At 38.3% G+C, this 15457-nt stretch overlaps 1 protein-coding gene across 6 annotated transcripts in view; it reads right to left on the reverse strand.

The window, feature by feature from the left end:
- Nucleotides 1-15457, reverse strand: part of Arhgap32 (Rho GTPase activating protein 32) — a 229007-nt gene that overhangs the window by 120650 nt on the left and 92900 nt on the right. For 5 of the 6 annotated variants that reach the window (XM_050120013.1, XM_050120011.1, XM_050120012.1 and 2 more), the window contains exon 2: nucleotides 14055-14163. In XM_050120013.1, the coding sequence (XP_049975970.1) occupies nucleotides 14055-14159 (105 nt within the window). In that variant the 5' untranslated portion in view covers nucleotides 14160-14163. Of the gene's footprint in view, nucleotides 1-2184; nucleotides 2202-14054; nucleotides 14164-15457 lie in introns of those variants that run through there. The other variant, XM_050120014.1, reaches the window with a different exon arrangement.

Consider the following 15457-nt stretch of genomic DNA (forward strand, 5'->3'; position numbering starts at 1 on the left):
CTTCAAAATTTTTATTCTTTGAGAATTGTGTACATGAACACAATGATTTTTGGATGATACCCAACCCCCTCCGCCCTTCAAACTTTTGAACAAAGACAAAGGAGAAAAATGCAGTATGTGGAAAGTGCTCAACATCTCACAAAACTGAAAGAAATCTGACCCAGCTGTTCTGTGCCACAAAGAAACTGAGACCAAGAAAGAACAGCAGTTAGCAGTGCTAGGCACAATGCTAATTAAATTGGCAAGTAATCTGGGGATCTCCATACCCTTTAGTCAGCAATTCTCTCTCTAGAGAATAAAAAGAAAAAGTCATCATAAAGTTATTCACTAAAGCAAAAAATATGAAATATATTTAGGACTCTATTAACTACAGAACTACATTCTACTTTATGGCACATTATATAATCATTAAATATGTTTAATACTTTTAAAGTTTTTTATTATTAGAGATTTACTTTTATTATCTTTAATCATGTGTATGTATGTCTGTGTCCATGTGGGGATATGTGCAGGTGAATACAGCACCCTGGGAGGCCAGAGGCCTGAAATACCCCAAATCTCAAATTACACACAGTTGTGAGCCACCATATAGTGCCGGGAGTCAAACCTGATCCTCTGGAAAAGCACTGATGAGCCAGCTGTCTGGCCCCAAAGCACTGTTTTTATGTTAACAACAGTAACATACAGAATACATAAATTATCCCAAGCAATTGGTTTCATGAATATTGATGGATTAAAATTTTTTGCACTATCTCTGTTTTCATCAACTAATATTAACATATATGGCAAATACATTATGATGTGTAAAAGCCAAAGAAAACATATAATACTGCTCTACGTAAAATTCTAAAACAAGCTCTTTTCCTACTTCTCCATTACTTCGTCTATCTGGGTACTTCAGTGAAGTGACTCTGCAGGTGAAATTAAAGGTTCAGGTCAGTCAGTCAGTCTTAAAACACCAGATTTATCTGGGACAGCAATCCCAAAGTAGATTTTCTCAGGCTAGTAACAGAAAAGAAAATAAAAAATGACTACTGCTAGCTTGAAGGCTGAAACGGTCACATAGAGTGAGTCAGGTCACTTAAAGAGCAGACATAGGTTCTTCTCTGACGGCGTAGAACCACAAGGAACTACCTTCTGCCCACCACCTGAATGAGGCAGGAAGCTGATTGTTCCACGGCATCTCCAGATGAGAATTCAGTCCAGTGGATGCTGTTTTCTGTGTTATAAGGCCCAAAGCGAAAACACTCCACCTGCCTAACTTACAGAATGAGAAATAATGAATGCCTACTATTTTCAATCTCTAAGTTTGTGATAAAACTACCTGAAAATAAGTTAGAAAACCTGGTCACATGTTACCATGTTCCACTTCTACTCTCTTAAGATTCAGTTTGTTGCATCAGCTTTATTTCATGCCTACTGTGTTCCCAGGATGTAGAAAGCTGAGACAGAAGGATCAAGAGATAGAGAGCAGACTGACCTATATAGCAAGAACCAGTCTGCAGTGGTTTGAATGAGCAATAACCTCATACACTCGGGCATTTAAACAGGTGGCCCCAATTTGGTAGGGCTGTTTAGGGAGGTTATAGAACCTTTAGGGGGCAGAGCACAGAAACAGGTCACTTGGGGCAGACTGGTCCCACCTCCATTTCACACTATCCCTTTCTGATGTGATGGAATGTGATCGGTCAGCTTTCTATTCCTCTGCTGCCATGCCTTCCTAGAACCACAGAGAAAAACAACACTTTCTTCTGTGAGATGTTTCTGTTCTGGTATTCTATCACGGCAACAAAGTAACTAATTCACTGTCCCAAAAAGAAAAAGAAAATCACACTCACACACACACATACACACACACACACACACACACACACACACAAACCCCACAAAGTACTACATGTATCTATATAATTAGATGAATAAGATTTTAATATAAAATTTATGCTATAAAGAAAAAGCAGGAGCAGTAAGATATCTCTGAAATAACATGTGTTTACAGGTGCCTTTGAAAATAAATGTTCCATTTCTGACAAAGGAACACGAGATAATAAGGTAAAAATCTCATAATCATTCTAATACCTTAGAAAATAAATATATTAAACCTAGAATAGATTATAATAAGTAACATCATCATTGAAATGATGCACCCTTAAAGGATAAATAGGTTACAAAATTATTTAGTACCTTTTGGAATATTTTCAGAACATGAACACAAATTGTTGTTTTAAAAAAACAAGAACAACAAAATAATAATTTTCTTCACTTATCCAAGAGACTTCTCGATTTTATGTTCTCCAGGAAAATTATCACCAAGCAGTCTGAAGGAAAGAAACAGGTTTTTTAAGTCTGAATATCATGAGTTCATGTGAAAGTCTCAAGAAAAAAGGTCACAATTATGTAAAAGATACACTAAGTCTCTGAATGTTGCCTATAGTTCTCTCCTAAAAGTCTGTTCAGCATTACTGAGCTGCATCACATTTGATAACAACCAGCATATTCACTAACAAGAACTAACAAGTTCATTAACATGAAAATCTAGCCAGGAGGTGATGCATACCTTTAAATCCCAGTACCCAGGAGGCAGAGGCAGGCAGATCAGTTTGAGGATAGCCTGGTCTACAGAATGAGTTCCAGGATGGTGAGGCTATCAGAAAGACCCTGTCTCAGACAGAAGGGAGAAAGAGAAAGGGAGGGTGGGAGAGAGGGGGGAGGGAGGCAGGCATGCAGGGGGAGGATGGGAAAATCTAAGGCTCTGTGAGATAAATAATGGTAACTGGTATATTTATTTTTTAATATCTGGACACCACAGACCAGGCCCAGCAACACACCAGTCAACTAACTTATCTAGCATCATAAATAGACAAGTACTGAAAACCAGAAACAGGAATCCAAGAAGGCTGCAGGCAGGTTTAAGACCCTGAACAATGAATGTATAAGCCATACAAACAGTCCTAAGTAAAACACATTGCTTCAATTCAACTATCGACTTCTAACTAAAAACAAAAGGATGAGAAGAACAGAGCAAAACAGTAACCGTGACACCTGAGCGTGATGGAGAAACAAGCTGCTCTCCAGCAGAAGAGTTGCCTTAAGGTTCACATCTACCAGAAACATCTCAGAGAACCAATTAACAGCAGGAGAAATTATTCAAAGGCAACGTTTAAAACAATTTGGGAAAATTATTAGCAAGCACCATTAGGATAATTATCACAACTCCTCTGCTCAGCAACAGCTGGTTAATCAACCTAAATTAGCACATCTACATATTAGAAAATTTATGCTTTTCTATAACTGAGCTTCATCTTCTCCATCTCTTTTTACATCACTCCACTGCCCTATTTGTTTAAAATAATTCTGCTTCTTCAGATTATACATGATCCCAAAAAACACAATTTTATCATGCATTTTATAAAATGTACTAGGAAAATCTAAGAAGAGTACACTATTATCTTTACATGTATTTTACCTGTGTGGGGATGTGTGCATATAAGTATGTGGGGGGATTATAATGCTCTCACCTGCGTGTACACGTGTGTAGAGACCAAAGGTTAAGCTGAAGTGACATCTAGAATTGCTGTCCACTTTGTGTTTTGAGACAGGGTCTCTCACTGGACCTGGAGAACAATGTTTCTGCTAGATGGACTGGGCAGCAAACGACAAGTTCCAACTGTTCTGTTTGTCTTTATCCCACGATAGTGCAGGAGTTACAGGCAGCACATCAGGTATTAAAGTGAATGAGCTCTGGGTATCTGACCTCAGGTCTGCATGCTTGAGCAGCAAGCAATTTACCCACTAAGCCATCTTCCCACGTCAAGATCCTTTGTTAAGGTAAATTTTTTCCTTCAATGCTACTAAAAAGTAATGGTGATCAGTTCTATAATAAAGTATATATTATGCATCAGATCCACTAACACACACACGCGCTCCGAAATTGCCTCTTCATTTCTAAGCTTGCTCTGCTAGAAACTTTAAGCGATACAGTGAAAAATAGCCCAAGTATAAAGAGCTGCTTGTGAGAGCCCCCCAAAAAGTACCAGTAAGTCTCACTTTTGTTTAAAAAGAAATGGGGGGGGGCAGAAAAAATCATATTAATGTCTGTTCTAGTTTGTTGTCTGTTGCTGTGGTAAAAAACCAACTTAGAAAGGAAAGGGTTTCTCTCTTCTTACAGGTTACAATCTATCACCTAAGGAAGCCAAGGCAGAAGCTCACGCAAGAACCTGGAGGAATGTGGCTTACTGGCTTGCTTCCTCTGCCTTGTCCTTTCTGACAGAGCCCAGGCACACCTGCCTAGGGACAGCATCACCCACAGTACGCTGGGTTGTCACGTATTAACGAGCAAGAAAATGCCCCACAGATACACCCACAGGCCATCTGATCAAGACAACTCATCAACTGAGGTTTCCTCTTCCAGAGTGATTTCTCACAGACTCCAGTTTGTGTCAGGCTGACAAAATTAACCTGTGCAAATGTTCAAAAAGAAAGATTGAAGAAAGTTCGGGGTTTTAAGGAAAAGGTCATTTCGTTTGTATAAAGAACGGCAACTCCATTTACAAAACGAATATTTACTGAAAACTTACTATGACTGGCACAGAGAATAAAGCAGTAACTAGCCATAATTAAAGGCTCTACTCACACAGCTCACATTGCAATGGGGAAGAAAATAATCACATAAATTTTCAGTATTATAAGTAATATAGAGAAAATTAGAGCAGACTAATGTAGCACTAATTCTAATTGATCTTAAAAATAAAAACACAAATTCAGATATAGGGGTAAATGCTGAAAGAGCATAGAAGCAGAGTAGACAGCCACTAGAGAGTTCTTACCTCTACCAATGCTCAGATCGAATAGGGTATCCTGTCTCTACAAGTCCTCAGACTGGATGCCATCTCTACAAAACCTCAAACTACATAAGAGCTCCCGTCTCCTCCTCATGTTCCTCTCTCAGCCCAGCCATATCCACCTCCCTAGTGCTGGGACTAAACGCATGTGATCTCAAATGCTGGAACCACCTTTGTGGTGCGCTCTGTTTCTCTTTTAGACAGATTCAATCTCATGTAGCCCAGGGTGGCCTTGAATTCCCAGGTGTCCATCTGCCTCTACCCAGTGCTGGGATTAAATGTGTGTGCCACCACTGTCTGGCCTCTCTATGACTAACTAGTGGCTAGCTCTACACTCTGACTCTGATTGTCAGACAAACTTCATTAAATCACAATGTATCACTACAGAGGGGAAGGTGGGCAGAGCCTAGTCTACAAAAGCTAGTTCCAGGAAAGGCACCAAAGCTATACAGAGAAATCCTGTCTCAAAAAAACAGATAAAAGAGAAAGAGGGGAAACCTGGCAGCATTGAGGAGGCAGTGGCAGGCAGATCTAAGTAAGTGTGAGCCCAGCCTGGTCTACAAAGCTGGTTCCAGGACAGTCAGAGATACACAGAGAAGCCCTGACTCAAAAAAAAACAACACACACGCGCGCGCGCGCACACACACACTCACAGACAGGAATTCAGGTTTACTGTTTTAGCTAAGATGGTAACATAAGAACACTGGAAATGAGGATGCAAGCCTAACAATGATCTGAGAAAAAGCACTCTTTAGGCAAAAGAGCACACACTTGTCATCTATAACTCATGTTTGATATTTCTAATATTAAACATAAATATCAAAACCCTAGTGTGATGGCACCAAAATGGTGGAGGAACGAGTGTAGATGGTTTTAGTCCAAGGTATGAGCTAATGCTCAGCACACTTGAGAATGAGAACTGTGTAAGCGTCAAAATAAATCAAGTAGGAAAGGACTTTAAATTATCTGATTCATAATAATACAAGGTTTGGGACATAGATGATAAAGTCAATTTGTTAACATAAACCACAGAACAGGAAAAGGGAAGGCTCTTCCAAGGAGTCTCAAAGATGAGATTCGTGAAAAATCTGTTATTCATGATGTTTAAAAGATTTTAGGTGGAGGAATGAGTGCTCTCAGGGGTGAGAGATGGGGATAAGAAGGTCAGGTGCACTGCAATGCCAGTGAGGAACTAGAAGGTAACAAGCATAAAGAGAAGCATGGGGCTATGGATGCCAACATTTACAGTGGGAGGGAAGCAGCTGAAAGGTACAGCCTTATGAGTAGCGGAGTCAGCGTGTGGGCATGTCTGCTGTGTATCCTTAAGTGGTGGAGGGGAAGCCACTCACACATGCAAGATTTGCAATACTAGGGGGCTGGAGAGATGGCTCAGTGGTTAAGAGTACTGCCTGCTCTTCCAAAGGTCCTGAGTTCAATTCCCAGCAACCACATGGTGGCTCACAACCATCTGTAATGGGGTCTGGTGCCCTCTTCTGGCCTGCAGGCACACAGACAGAATATTGTATGCATAATAAATAAATATTTAAAAAAAAAGATTTGCAATACTAAACACTGACAGTTTTCCTAATTTTAAAACTGTGATTCTCTGAAAAATGAAATTTTATGTTGTTTTCAGGGACATAGCTGTTAACAGAGGTATTTATAGACCAGCCATTTATGTTGTTATCAATAATTTTATTTGCTCCAACATGAAATTGTAGTAGGGAGGCCACTAGTTAGTTCCTGGCTGCTCAGCAGCTTAGACCTGAAATAATCACACAGAAACTATATTAATTAAATCACTGCTTGGCCCATTAGCTCTAGTTTCTTATTGGCTAACTCTTACATGTTAACTTAATCTATTAATACTATTAATCTGTGTATCGCCACGTAGCTGTGGCTTCCCAGCTAAAGTTCAGTCCGGCTTCAGCGGGGCTACATGGCTTCTCTCTGACTCTGCCTCCTTTCTCCCAGCATGCCATTTAGTTTTCCCCACCTACCTAAGATCTGCCCTATCAACAGACCAAGGTAGTTTCTTTATTAACCAACAGTATTCACAGCATACTTTTCTGTTTAAATAAAAAAAAATCCCACATCATAAAATGATCTGCTTTAGTAAAGTGCTGACCACATATGAATTTTAATGACTGAAAAGTAAACTGAGGTGAAAAATGTTCCTACCACAAGCCATTAAAACAGCATGCTCTTCGGCTCACACTGCTGCACTACTAAGTCACAGCAACATTCAATTCCCAAGTGCACTGAATCGTTATGTTTTTAAAATACCAATGCTTCGAGACCAGCCTAGTCTACAAGAGCTAGTTCCAGGACAGGCTCCAAAACCACAGAGAAACCCTGTCTCGAAAAAACAAAAACAAACAAAAAAAATAAAATAAAATAAAAAATAAAATAAAATACCAATGCTTACATACATACATGTCACATATAGTTGGTTAAGGTATTTCTAATTCTCAAACAGAAAATGAATAACAAAATCCTAATGTGATGGCACCAAAATGAATAGAGGAATACAAGTGTGATGGTCAGGGTGGTTTTAGTCCAAAACTGGCAAAAAAAAAAAAATACCACACACAAGTATGTGTGTATATACACACACCAGTTGTTTTACGTCAGTGTTTAAAAATCCATAATATGCAATTACTAAAGATTTTCAATGAATTACAAATAATTCATTTTTAGTAATGTAGAAAAGTTCTATATTTCTTCATTAATTTTCTTTCTTGTTCACTGATTTTTCCTGTTTTAAGAAGTGGGGGCAGGATCTTATGATGTTGACTAAGCTGATCCCAAAATCCTAGACTCAAGCAAACTTCCCAACTCAGTCTTCTTGCTGCTGAGACTACAGGCAGTGTCTGGATTACAGTTTTCATTTTGTGAGAAGGGTTACATGTATGCATGTGTATGAGCATATGTGTGCAGGTACAATTGTACCATGTGTAGAGGCCAGAGGATAACATCCTGGGTCTTCCTCAGTTGCTCTCCACCTTATCTTCTTTGAGACAAAATCTCATTGCACCCAGAGCTCACCCACCCATCAAACCACAGGGATCCTCCCTTTTCTGCCTCCCATGTGCTGGAAGTGGAAGGCAGATGAAGTTCTGGGGGAGGGTGCACTGTTGACATGGGTATGGCCTGGTCAAAGAGGCCAATGCCTCAGACTCAAAGGCATGGAAAGGCCTCACTCTGGTCAGGGTATGAATGTGCAGGAAAGGCTGACCATCCACTGAGAGAGTAAGTGTAAAAAGCTCCCGCTACAGTTTCTTACTCTCCAGGATGACACTGCTCCCCTGCAGAGTCCCTACCAATATCAGGTGACCCAGCCCCTCACTGGTTGCCATACAACACTGTGTATCCAGGCTACTGGTGCATCTCCACCTGAGCACACAGCTCACTGAATCCAGAGTTACGTCCCTGGTATCTGTCTTTAAGGTCTTCTCTCCCAGTCAGGTTCCCAGGACCCAGCTGTACAGGCCTCAGCAACTGGGATTACAAGCAAACATGCTGGCACCCAGCTTTGTATGTGGGTGCATGGATCCAAATTCAGATTCCCATGACTGTATGGCAATTACTTTACCCAGCGAGCCATCACCCCAGCCTCTGGCTTGAATTTTTTAAAATAATGATTTTTGTTAGCAATCTGTGAAGATTAGCAAACCGTATCAGAAGAAGAGCACTAATTCGGGGGTTTACTACTGCTTTGATTTTTAAAATGTCTCTAAATAAAATCCCTTAAATTTAAGAGTTCATAAATTTCTTAATCTCTTTAAATGCTGATGAAAAGCTAACTTTCTCATTGTACCATACAAATCAACAGTTAAGCCCACTAATTTTCACATTAACTCAAAACTAATTAAGTGGAACTGTCTTAGAAAAAAATTTAGAAAGTTTCTTTTACTAAATTTTTCTCAAAATGGTATTTCACTTGAGTAGTTCTGAGAGAAAATGGTGCAAAATTCATTTTTAGTCAGTATGTAAAACTAACATGTATTTCCAGAGAAAAGTTAGTAAAATACTGGCTCAAATTTCATTCCTGTATTTTGTTTTTCTTTTTGTTTTACATTTTTAGGCTTCTTTCTTTTTGAGAACATGGTTTTGCCTTATGTGTGTCTATGCACGATGTGCATGCCTGGTACCTTCTGAGGTCCAAAGAGAGTGTAAGATCCCCTGGAATTGGAGTTACAGATGGGTTTGAACCACTATGTGGGTGCTGGGAACCAAACTCAGATCCTCTAGAAGAACAAGTGCTCTTAGCCACTAGCCAACTCTCCAACACCCATTTTGTTTTTTGAAATGTGGTCTTGTGTAACTCAGACTGGCCTGGAACTTACTACATAGCTCAAATGACCTTAAACTTCTGATCCTTTTGTCTCTACCTTGGGAATTCTAGGATTAAAAGTGTGAATCTCTACACCTGGTTTTATCTGGTCCTAGTGATCAAGCTCGGGCTTGACACATGCTAGGCAAGTTCTTTACCAACTAAACTATATCCACCACATAACCTGTATATTTTTATAATTCAGGAATTTGATATTTATTGAATGTGATGTTTTTAACAGAAAGATTATAGTGTCCCCTCAAGGAACCTACGCACGGGAAAATTAAGAGTACAAAATAAGATTATTACAAGGAGTTGATACATGTGATATAAAAAGTAATTTTAAGATGGGTGTTATGATGCACACCTTTAATCCCAGCATTTGGGCTGGACTAGACAGAGAAGCCCAGTCTCAAAACGAAACAAAAAAAAATTAAAAGTGATTTCCACGTGTACTCAGATAAATTTGTTGGCACTATAAAGACTGAATACAATAATTTTGTGTGCATACTACATGTACACAAACAGAGAATGAATGGAGCACTACAAAAAACTTATGCTGTCTTTCTTTCTACTCACAAATTAAATACAGATTTATTGGAAGTTATAAAATTATAAGGAAGACAATAATGGGCAAACAAATCACTAAATATTCTTTTTAAAAAATATTTATTTATTATGTATACAATATTCTATCTACATGTAGGCCTGCAGACCAGAAGAGGGCACCAAACCTCATTACAGATGGTTGTGAGCCACCATGTAGTTGCTGGGAATTGAACTCAGGACCTTTGGAAGAGCAGGCTATGCTCTTAACTGCTGAGCCATCTCTCCAGCCCCTAAATATCCTTTCAATGGAATGCTGATCCCTCCAGAAATTACTTAAATTAGTAATGGTATTGAATTTTTTCTTTTTTACTATTTTAAACTTGGTAAAGATGGATTCAATGTACAGAAAACTGAGAATGCTTCAAATAGTCTCAAAAGAGATACAAATTATGTCTACTGGAATAGAACAATTGAGGTCAAAAGAGATACAAATCTTGTCCACGGGAATGGAACAATTTGCATCAAGTTGCATGTGCTTTGGTGTCACAAATGAAGGTATTTTGGGTTTCTGGAGCAGTTTAACATCTGACAGCCAACATGTCAACTTGATGAGACCTGAGATCAACTGAAAGCTAAAACTCTGGGTGTACTTGTGAGGTGTTTCCTTGACTGAATTATTGACGTGGAACCCCACTCTAAATGTGCGAAGACCTTTCAAGGTGGCCCAGATGTAAGGGGGTCCAAGAGACAAGCTTTGCTTTTTGCATACTTGCCTTCATGTCTCACTGTCCTGTTCATCTAAGGAGTTCATTTATCCCTTCACTGCTACTGCTATTGCCATTCTTCACTAACATCTGAATTTCCAACTTGAACAGAAGACCAGTGACTCTCTAAGAATTTCCCAAACCTTCCAGGACAAACTGGGACTGGCAACTAAAGCACTCAGCCTTGTGAAATGAGAAGCCATCAGTTCTCAGGCTCTCCAATATGAAGACAACATACTGTACTACCTAGACAGAATTGTGTAAGCCCTTCTAAAAATCCCTTTTTATTAGGTATTTGTTCTAACAGTTCTATTCTTCTAACTAATATAACCCTTAAAGGATTCCTTCTTTGAGTTAAATATATCTTGATGTGTTCAACCAGTCGTTTTGTGAAAGTCATGCTTATATCCTCTTTTAAAATGAATGTGAACCCACAACTGATTACAGTCGTACTGAGATCTGGAGTACAGTATAGGAATACTAAAGTATAGTATAGATCACACTGAGAATTAAAAGAATCATTTTAGCTCCAGGAGGCTTGGGAAAGCCTTCATCTAACAAGCTTGTCCAGCCTTCTGACATTACAATATGGCATTGTCCTCTACAAAGTTCATACTCAAGAGCCATGCTACAGAAGAAGAAAAGTCACATAAAAATCTCATAATGGGGACTGGCTAAATGGCTCAGCAGGTAAAGGCCTTTCCTGCTCAACAATGAAAACCTACTTGACAACCTTAGTTTGATCCCTATAACCCATACAAAGGTAGAAGCAAAGAATCAACTTCCACAGTTATGTTCTGACTTCCGCACACATCTTTGGCATGTGTACTATACACATAACACACTCAGACAACACACACAGTAATAATAATAATGAATAAAATTTAAAAACTAAGTGAATTTTGAGGGTCACACAGTAAAGGAACAGAATAACGACAATTATTAACTTTTAAGTTAGATAGCAAAATATTATATGGTGAACTAAAAACAAATCAATATTATTAAGCTATTTTCAACTTACAAGAGGGCAAGTCTGAAAAATCAGAAACAGAACACCATGTAGAACAAACATATCACCATCTAGAATTTCTTCATAAAATTACAAAATTGTAATTTCAGTAACTTTTCTGTTGGCTGAACAAGAAAAGCTGATTACCAACAGAGGTAACTCAATTATGATTGACTATATCAGCCCAAGAAATTCAAACCCAAAAAATTCAAGCCCAGAAAATATGAACTGACTTAATTCCATTTTGGGAAAACAGCTGTTTGAAAAGTTGAGTTAATATCTGTAGTTAGTCTAAAAAAAAACTAAGCAATAATGTTCCTTCCCTCGATGAATGGCTACGTGTAATCAGTAAGTTTCAGATTCAGATTCTGAGTTTAGAGGAGATGAAGTCTTGGCCCCTATGAGGAATGTGCATTGCACATCTACAGGACAAAATGTTCACAAATAACTTAAATAAGCATTAATTCAGTACAATCCAAAGTAGAATTTACCATAACTATATCATAACTGATTTAGGCAAAAATATGTGCAGAAAAAGGGTTGGTTGAACATATTTTAGTTTTTACTATTGAACATTAAAATGCTTTGGTAACTTAGTTTGTTACAAAATTGGTATTTTGAAAGCAACTTAACCTACAATTACAAAGCAAAATAGTTTATAAAGTCATTTGAATGGTTAGTATTCCTAGAGCGACATGTAGTCACAAGCTATTGTATATACTTCCCAAGCTATTGAATCTTAAGGAGATTTTCTTTCCCATGAAAATTTGTAATGAAAATAATTTTCAAACTCAACCTGCAGGCTCAGGGCAGTATTGTTCAGACCATATGCATGTGCAAAGTGAATTCCATATAATAAATGTCATTTAACTGTGTAATGAGGTGCTTCCAACAATGTTTCAATGAGAAGTAGTTAACATGTAATATGATATTAAAAGTCAAATATAAATAAGAAAATCTAGTAACTATATAAATACAAATAGCAAAATTTGATCAATTAAGATAATATACTTGGAGCTCAGGATACAGTTTGATGCACCTGCCTGGCATGCACAGAGCCCTGGGTTTCCAATCGCCACTTCAAAAGACAATTATGCTTATAACCTGTTATCAATAACTGAAAACCTATCTAAATGATACCTTTTACAAACTGAAAATTTTGAATTCTCATAGACCAGCATTGACAAATAAGTGTTTTACACTATATTTTTATGACATGGAATATTAACTTTGAACTACAATTGAAAATAGTTATTTTAGCTCATAAAATTTTTCATTATTTTTGCTGATAGACCCCAATTACAGATTTTTTAAATAAGTAAAATGAGTGGCTGAAACATGTTTCCTGGAAAATTACACTGATGATTTTTGTAACTTATTTCTCAACTAAATTTGGTTTCCCAGCAACTCAGCAAACTCAATTTTTTTAGGGTAATCAGTTCAAAAACATGAAGTTATCCATGACATCATTAGGTCACAGTCATCAGTAAACATCATTCCTTTAAATCTACAAACCTAGAACTAAACTCTAACCTCACTGCATCCATTACTATCTTGAGTCAGATGATCACCACTTCTGGCTTACTGTAGCACGCCTCTCTCTCTCTCTCTCTCTCTCTCTCTCTCTCTCTCTCTCTCTCTCTCTCTCACACACACACACACACACACACACACACACGTCTCTTGTATTACTATTGTACCCCTCACTAGTCTCCTGGTTTACTGGAACACTCTCTCACTGGCCTCCTGGTTAAATGGAACAAACCCCTCCCCCCAGTCTCCTGGCTTACTAGAACACCCCCCCCCCTTCCTGGTCTCCTATCTTACTGGAGCACTCCCTCACCAGTTTCCTAGCTAACTGAGGTACCTCCTCCCTGGTCTCCTGGCTAACTGGAGCACTCCCTCACTGGTCTTGTGACTTAGTGGAGCACCATATCACTGGTCTCTCTTGACTTCCTTTTTTTGCTTCTTAATACGTATTTTCAATCTGGACTCCCTTTAAAAGTCAAGCCAGATCCTTTCACTCCTCAGCCATAAGTTCTTCTGTGGTTTCCAACCTCACTCAGCAAAAGCCAAAGCCCTTGTCATTAGATCACATGGAAGCACATGATCTGTTCTCCACCCCCAGTACACTTCTTCTGACTTGCTCATATTCTTCCACCAGCTCATTTAATTTGAGCTACGCTATTTGAGTTTCTTTCAGCTTTCTTTTTAATTCTATGACATAGCCTTTATTTAACTTGTTCTTCTACTGTCTAATATGTTCCCAGATACACATACTATTGCTCCTTTACATTCTTCAGTGTCTGTTCATACTTCACCTTCTCACAAAGGCCACCTGCAGACAGCGATTGTTATTTCACATTGTATTCTACCCCTCTACCTACAGGTTCAAAAACAGTACCTGAAAATATCTACTCACTAAGCATACAAACCAACAAAAAGTACTGAATTGTTTCCTGTGAGTAATGTTGCAATCATTTTTCCTTACATATACTACACATACACACACACACACACACACACACACACACACACACACAACATTGACTTACCATTGCACTAAGTGTTTCTTCCCAATCAGGCCTCTCTCGAGGGTGAACATTTCTATGTAGCTCTGGAACAAAATCATCTTCTTCAGACTGGATTGAGGGCTTCATTTTCCTAGAGAAAGAAACATGAGAGACTTTTATAAGAATTTCCATTTCAACAAAAACTGTCGCAATGAACACAATCCAAAAGGCAGTAAAAAAATACCTTCAGATTTTAAATTTAACTCAAAAAACGTGAGTGGTCGATGGTGATCCTTAATTTCGACTCTGGCTTCCAGAGATCTACCCTGATATACCAAACACCTGCTTCCTATTCCAGAAAATAACTATAATAATTATTATACAAGGCCTGATTACATCTATTCAACATAATGTGAACCTTGAAAATGATCTGTTACAGAAATAATTTACTCTGAAACTGTGTCTACAGACTGTGCTAAGCGTTAGTAAACCTTCATAAGGGGTCTGGGAAGATGCATGATGAATGATGAGGCTCGTTAAGGGCTTATTGGACAAGCACAAGGACCTGAGCAGCCAAGACTGTATGTAGTACACCGTTCATGTACACACATACAACACCACTAACACAAAAGTCCCTGTGGAAATTCCCCTCAAATCAATATATTAATGGTTATGTGCTCAAAGATGTCAACAAAACCATTCAAAATGAAGGTTAAGAAAAAAAAGAAAGAAAATCAGCTGAGAACTGAGTAACTTGTCAGCAGCCCAGCAATGCTGAAGAAACAAGGGACAAGATGGCAACACTATGTGCTCTAAGCTCTTGACTGAAAATCCAAGAAAGCCATGTCTCAGAACTGAGCCCGAGAGAACAAGAAGTAACACTAAGATTGTAACCAAGCCACACAGGGTCAGAAGTGCTAGGGAAAATACTCAATTTAGAAAATAAAAAAGTAAAACAAAAACAAGATCTATTGAAAAATCCCCATCTACATTATATGATATCCAATAATAAATTAAGAGGTAAACTTAAAAAAAAAAGTAAAAAGTCAAGGCAAACTCTCATCTAATTCAGATTTTTAAATTATCGAAAAAATAGAGGCAGCATGGTCCATTTGTAGAGTCTGCTCCAGATAAAGGAATCTTTAAGCAGCATCACTCCTGGCCCAGCAGGAAATGATAGATAAAGGGCCATGAAGATGATTTGGTTCTAACTCCCAGACCCACATGGTGGAAAGACATAACCTCCATGCATGTGCTATAGCATGTGTGCATATTATATACACACATACAATAAATCAATAAAAATAATTAAAATTATAAGAGCTTGCTAAGACAGATAGTCTACAAAATTGAAACTTTCCTAGAATGCATCAGATAAAAAGACTCAGGGCAGGCAACCAGAGTAAATTCTAGATAAATGCAAAGTATGGGCTTTTTCATGATGA

Source organism: Alexandromys fortis, unplaced genomic scaffold (assembly GCF_014885135.2).
Source record: "Alexandromys fortis isolate MF-2015 unplaced genomic scaffold, M_Fortis_MF-2015_v1.1 scaffold_168, whole genome shotgun sequence".
NCBI lineage: Eukaryota > Metazoa > Chordata > Mammalia > Rodentia > Cricetidae > Alexandromys > Alexandromys fortis.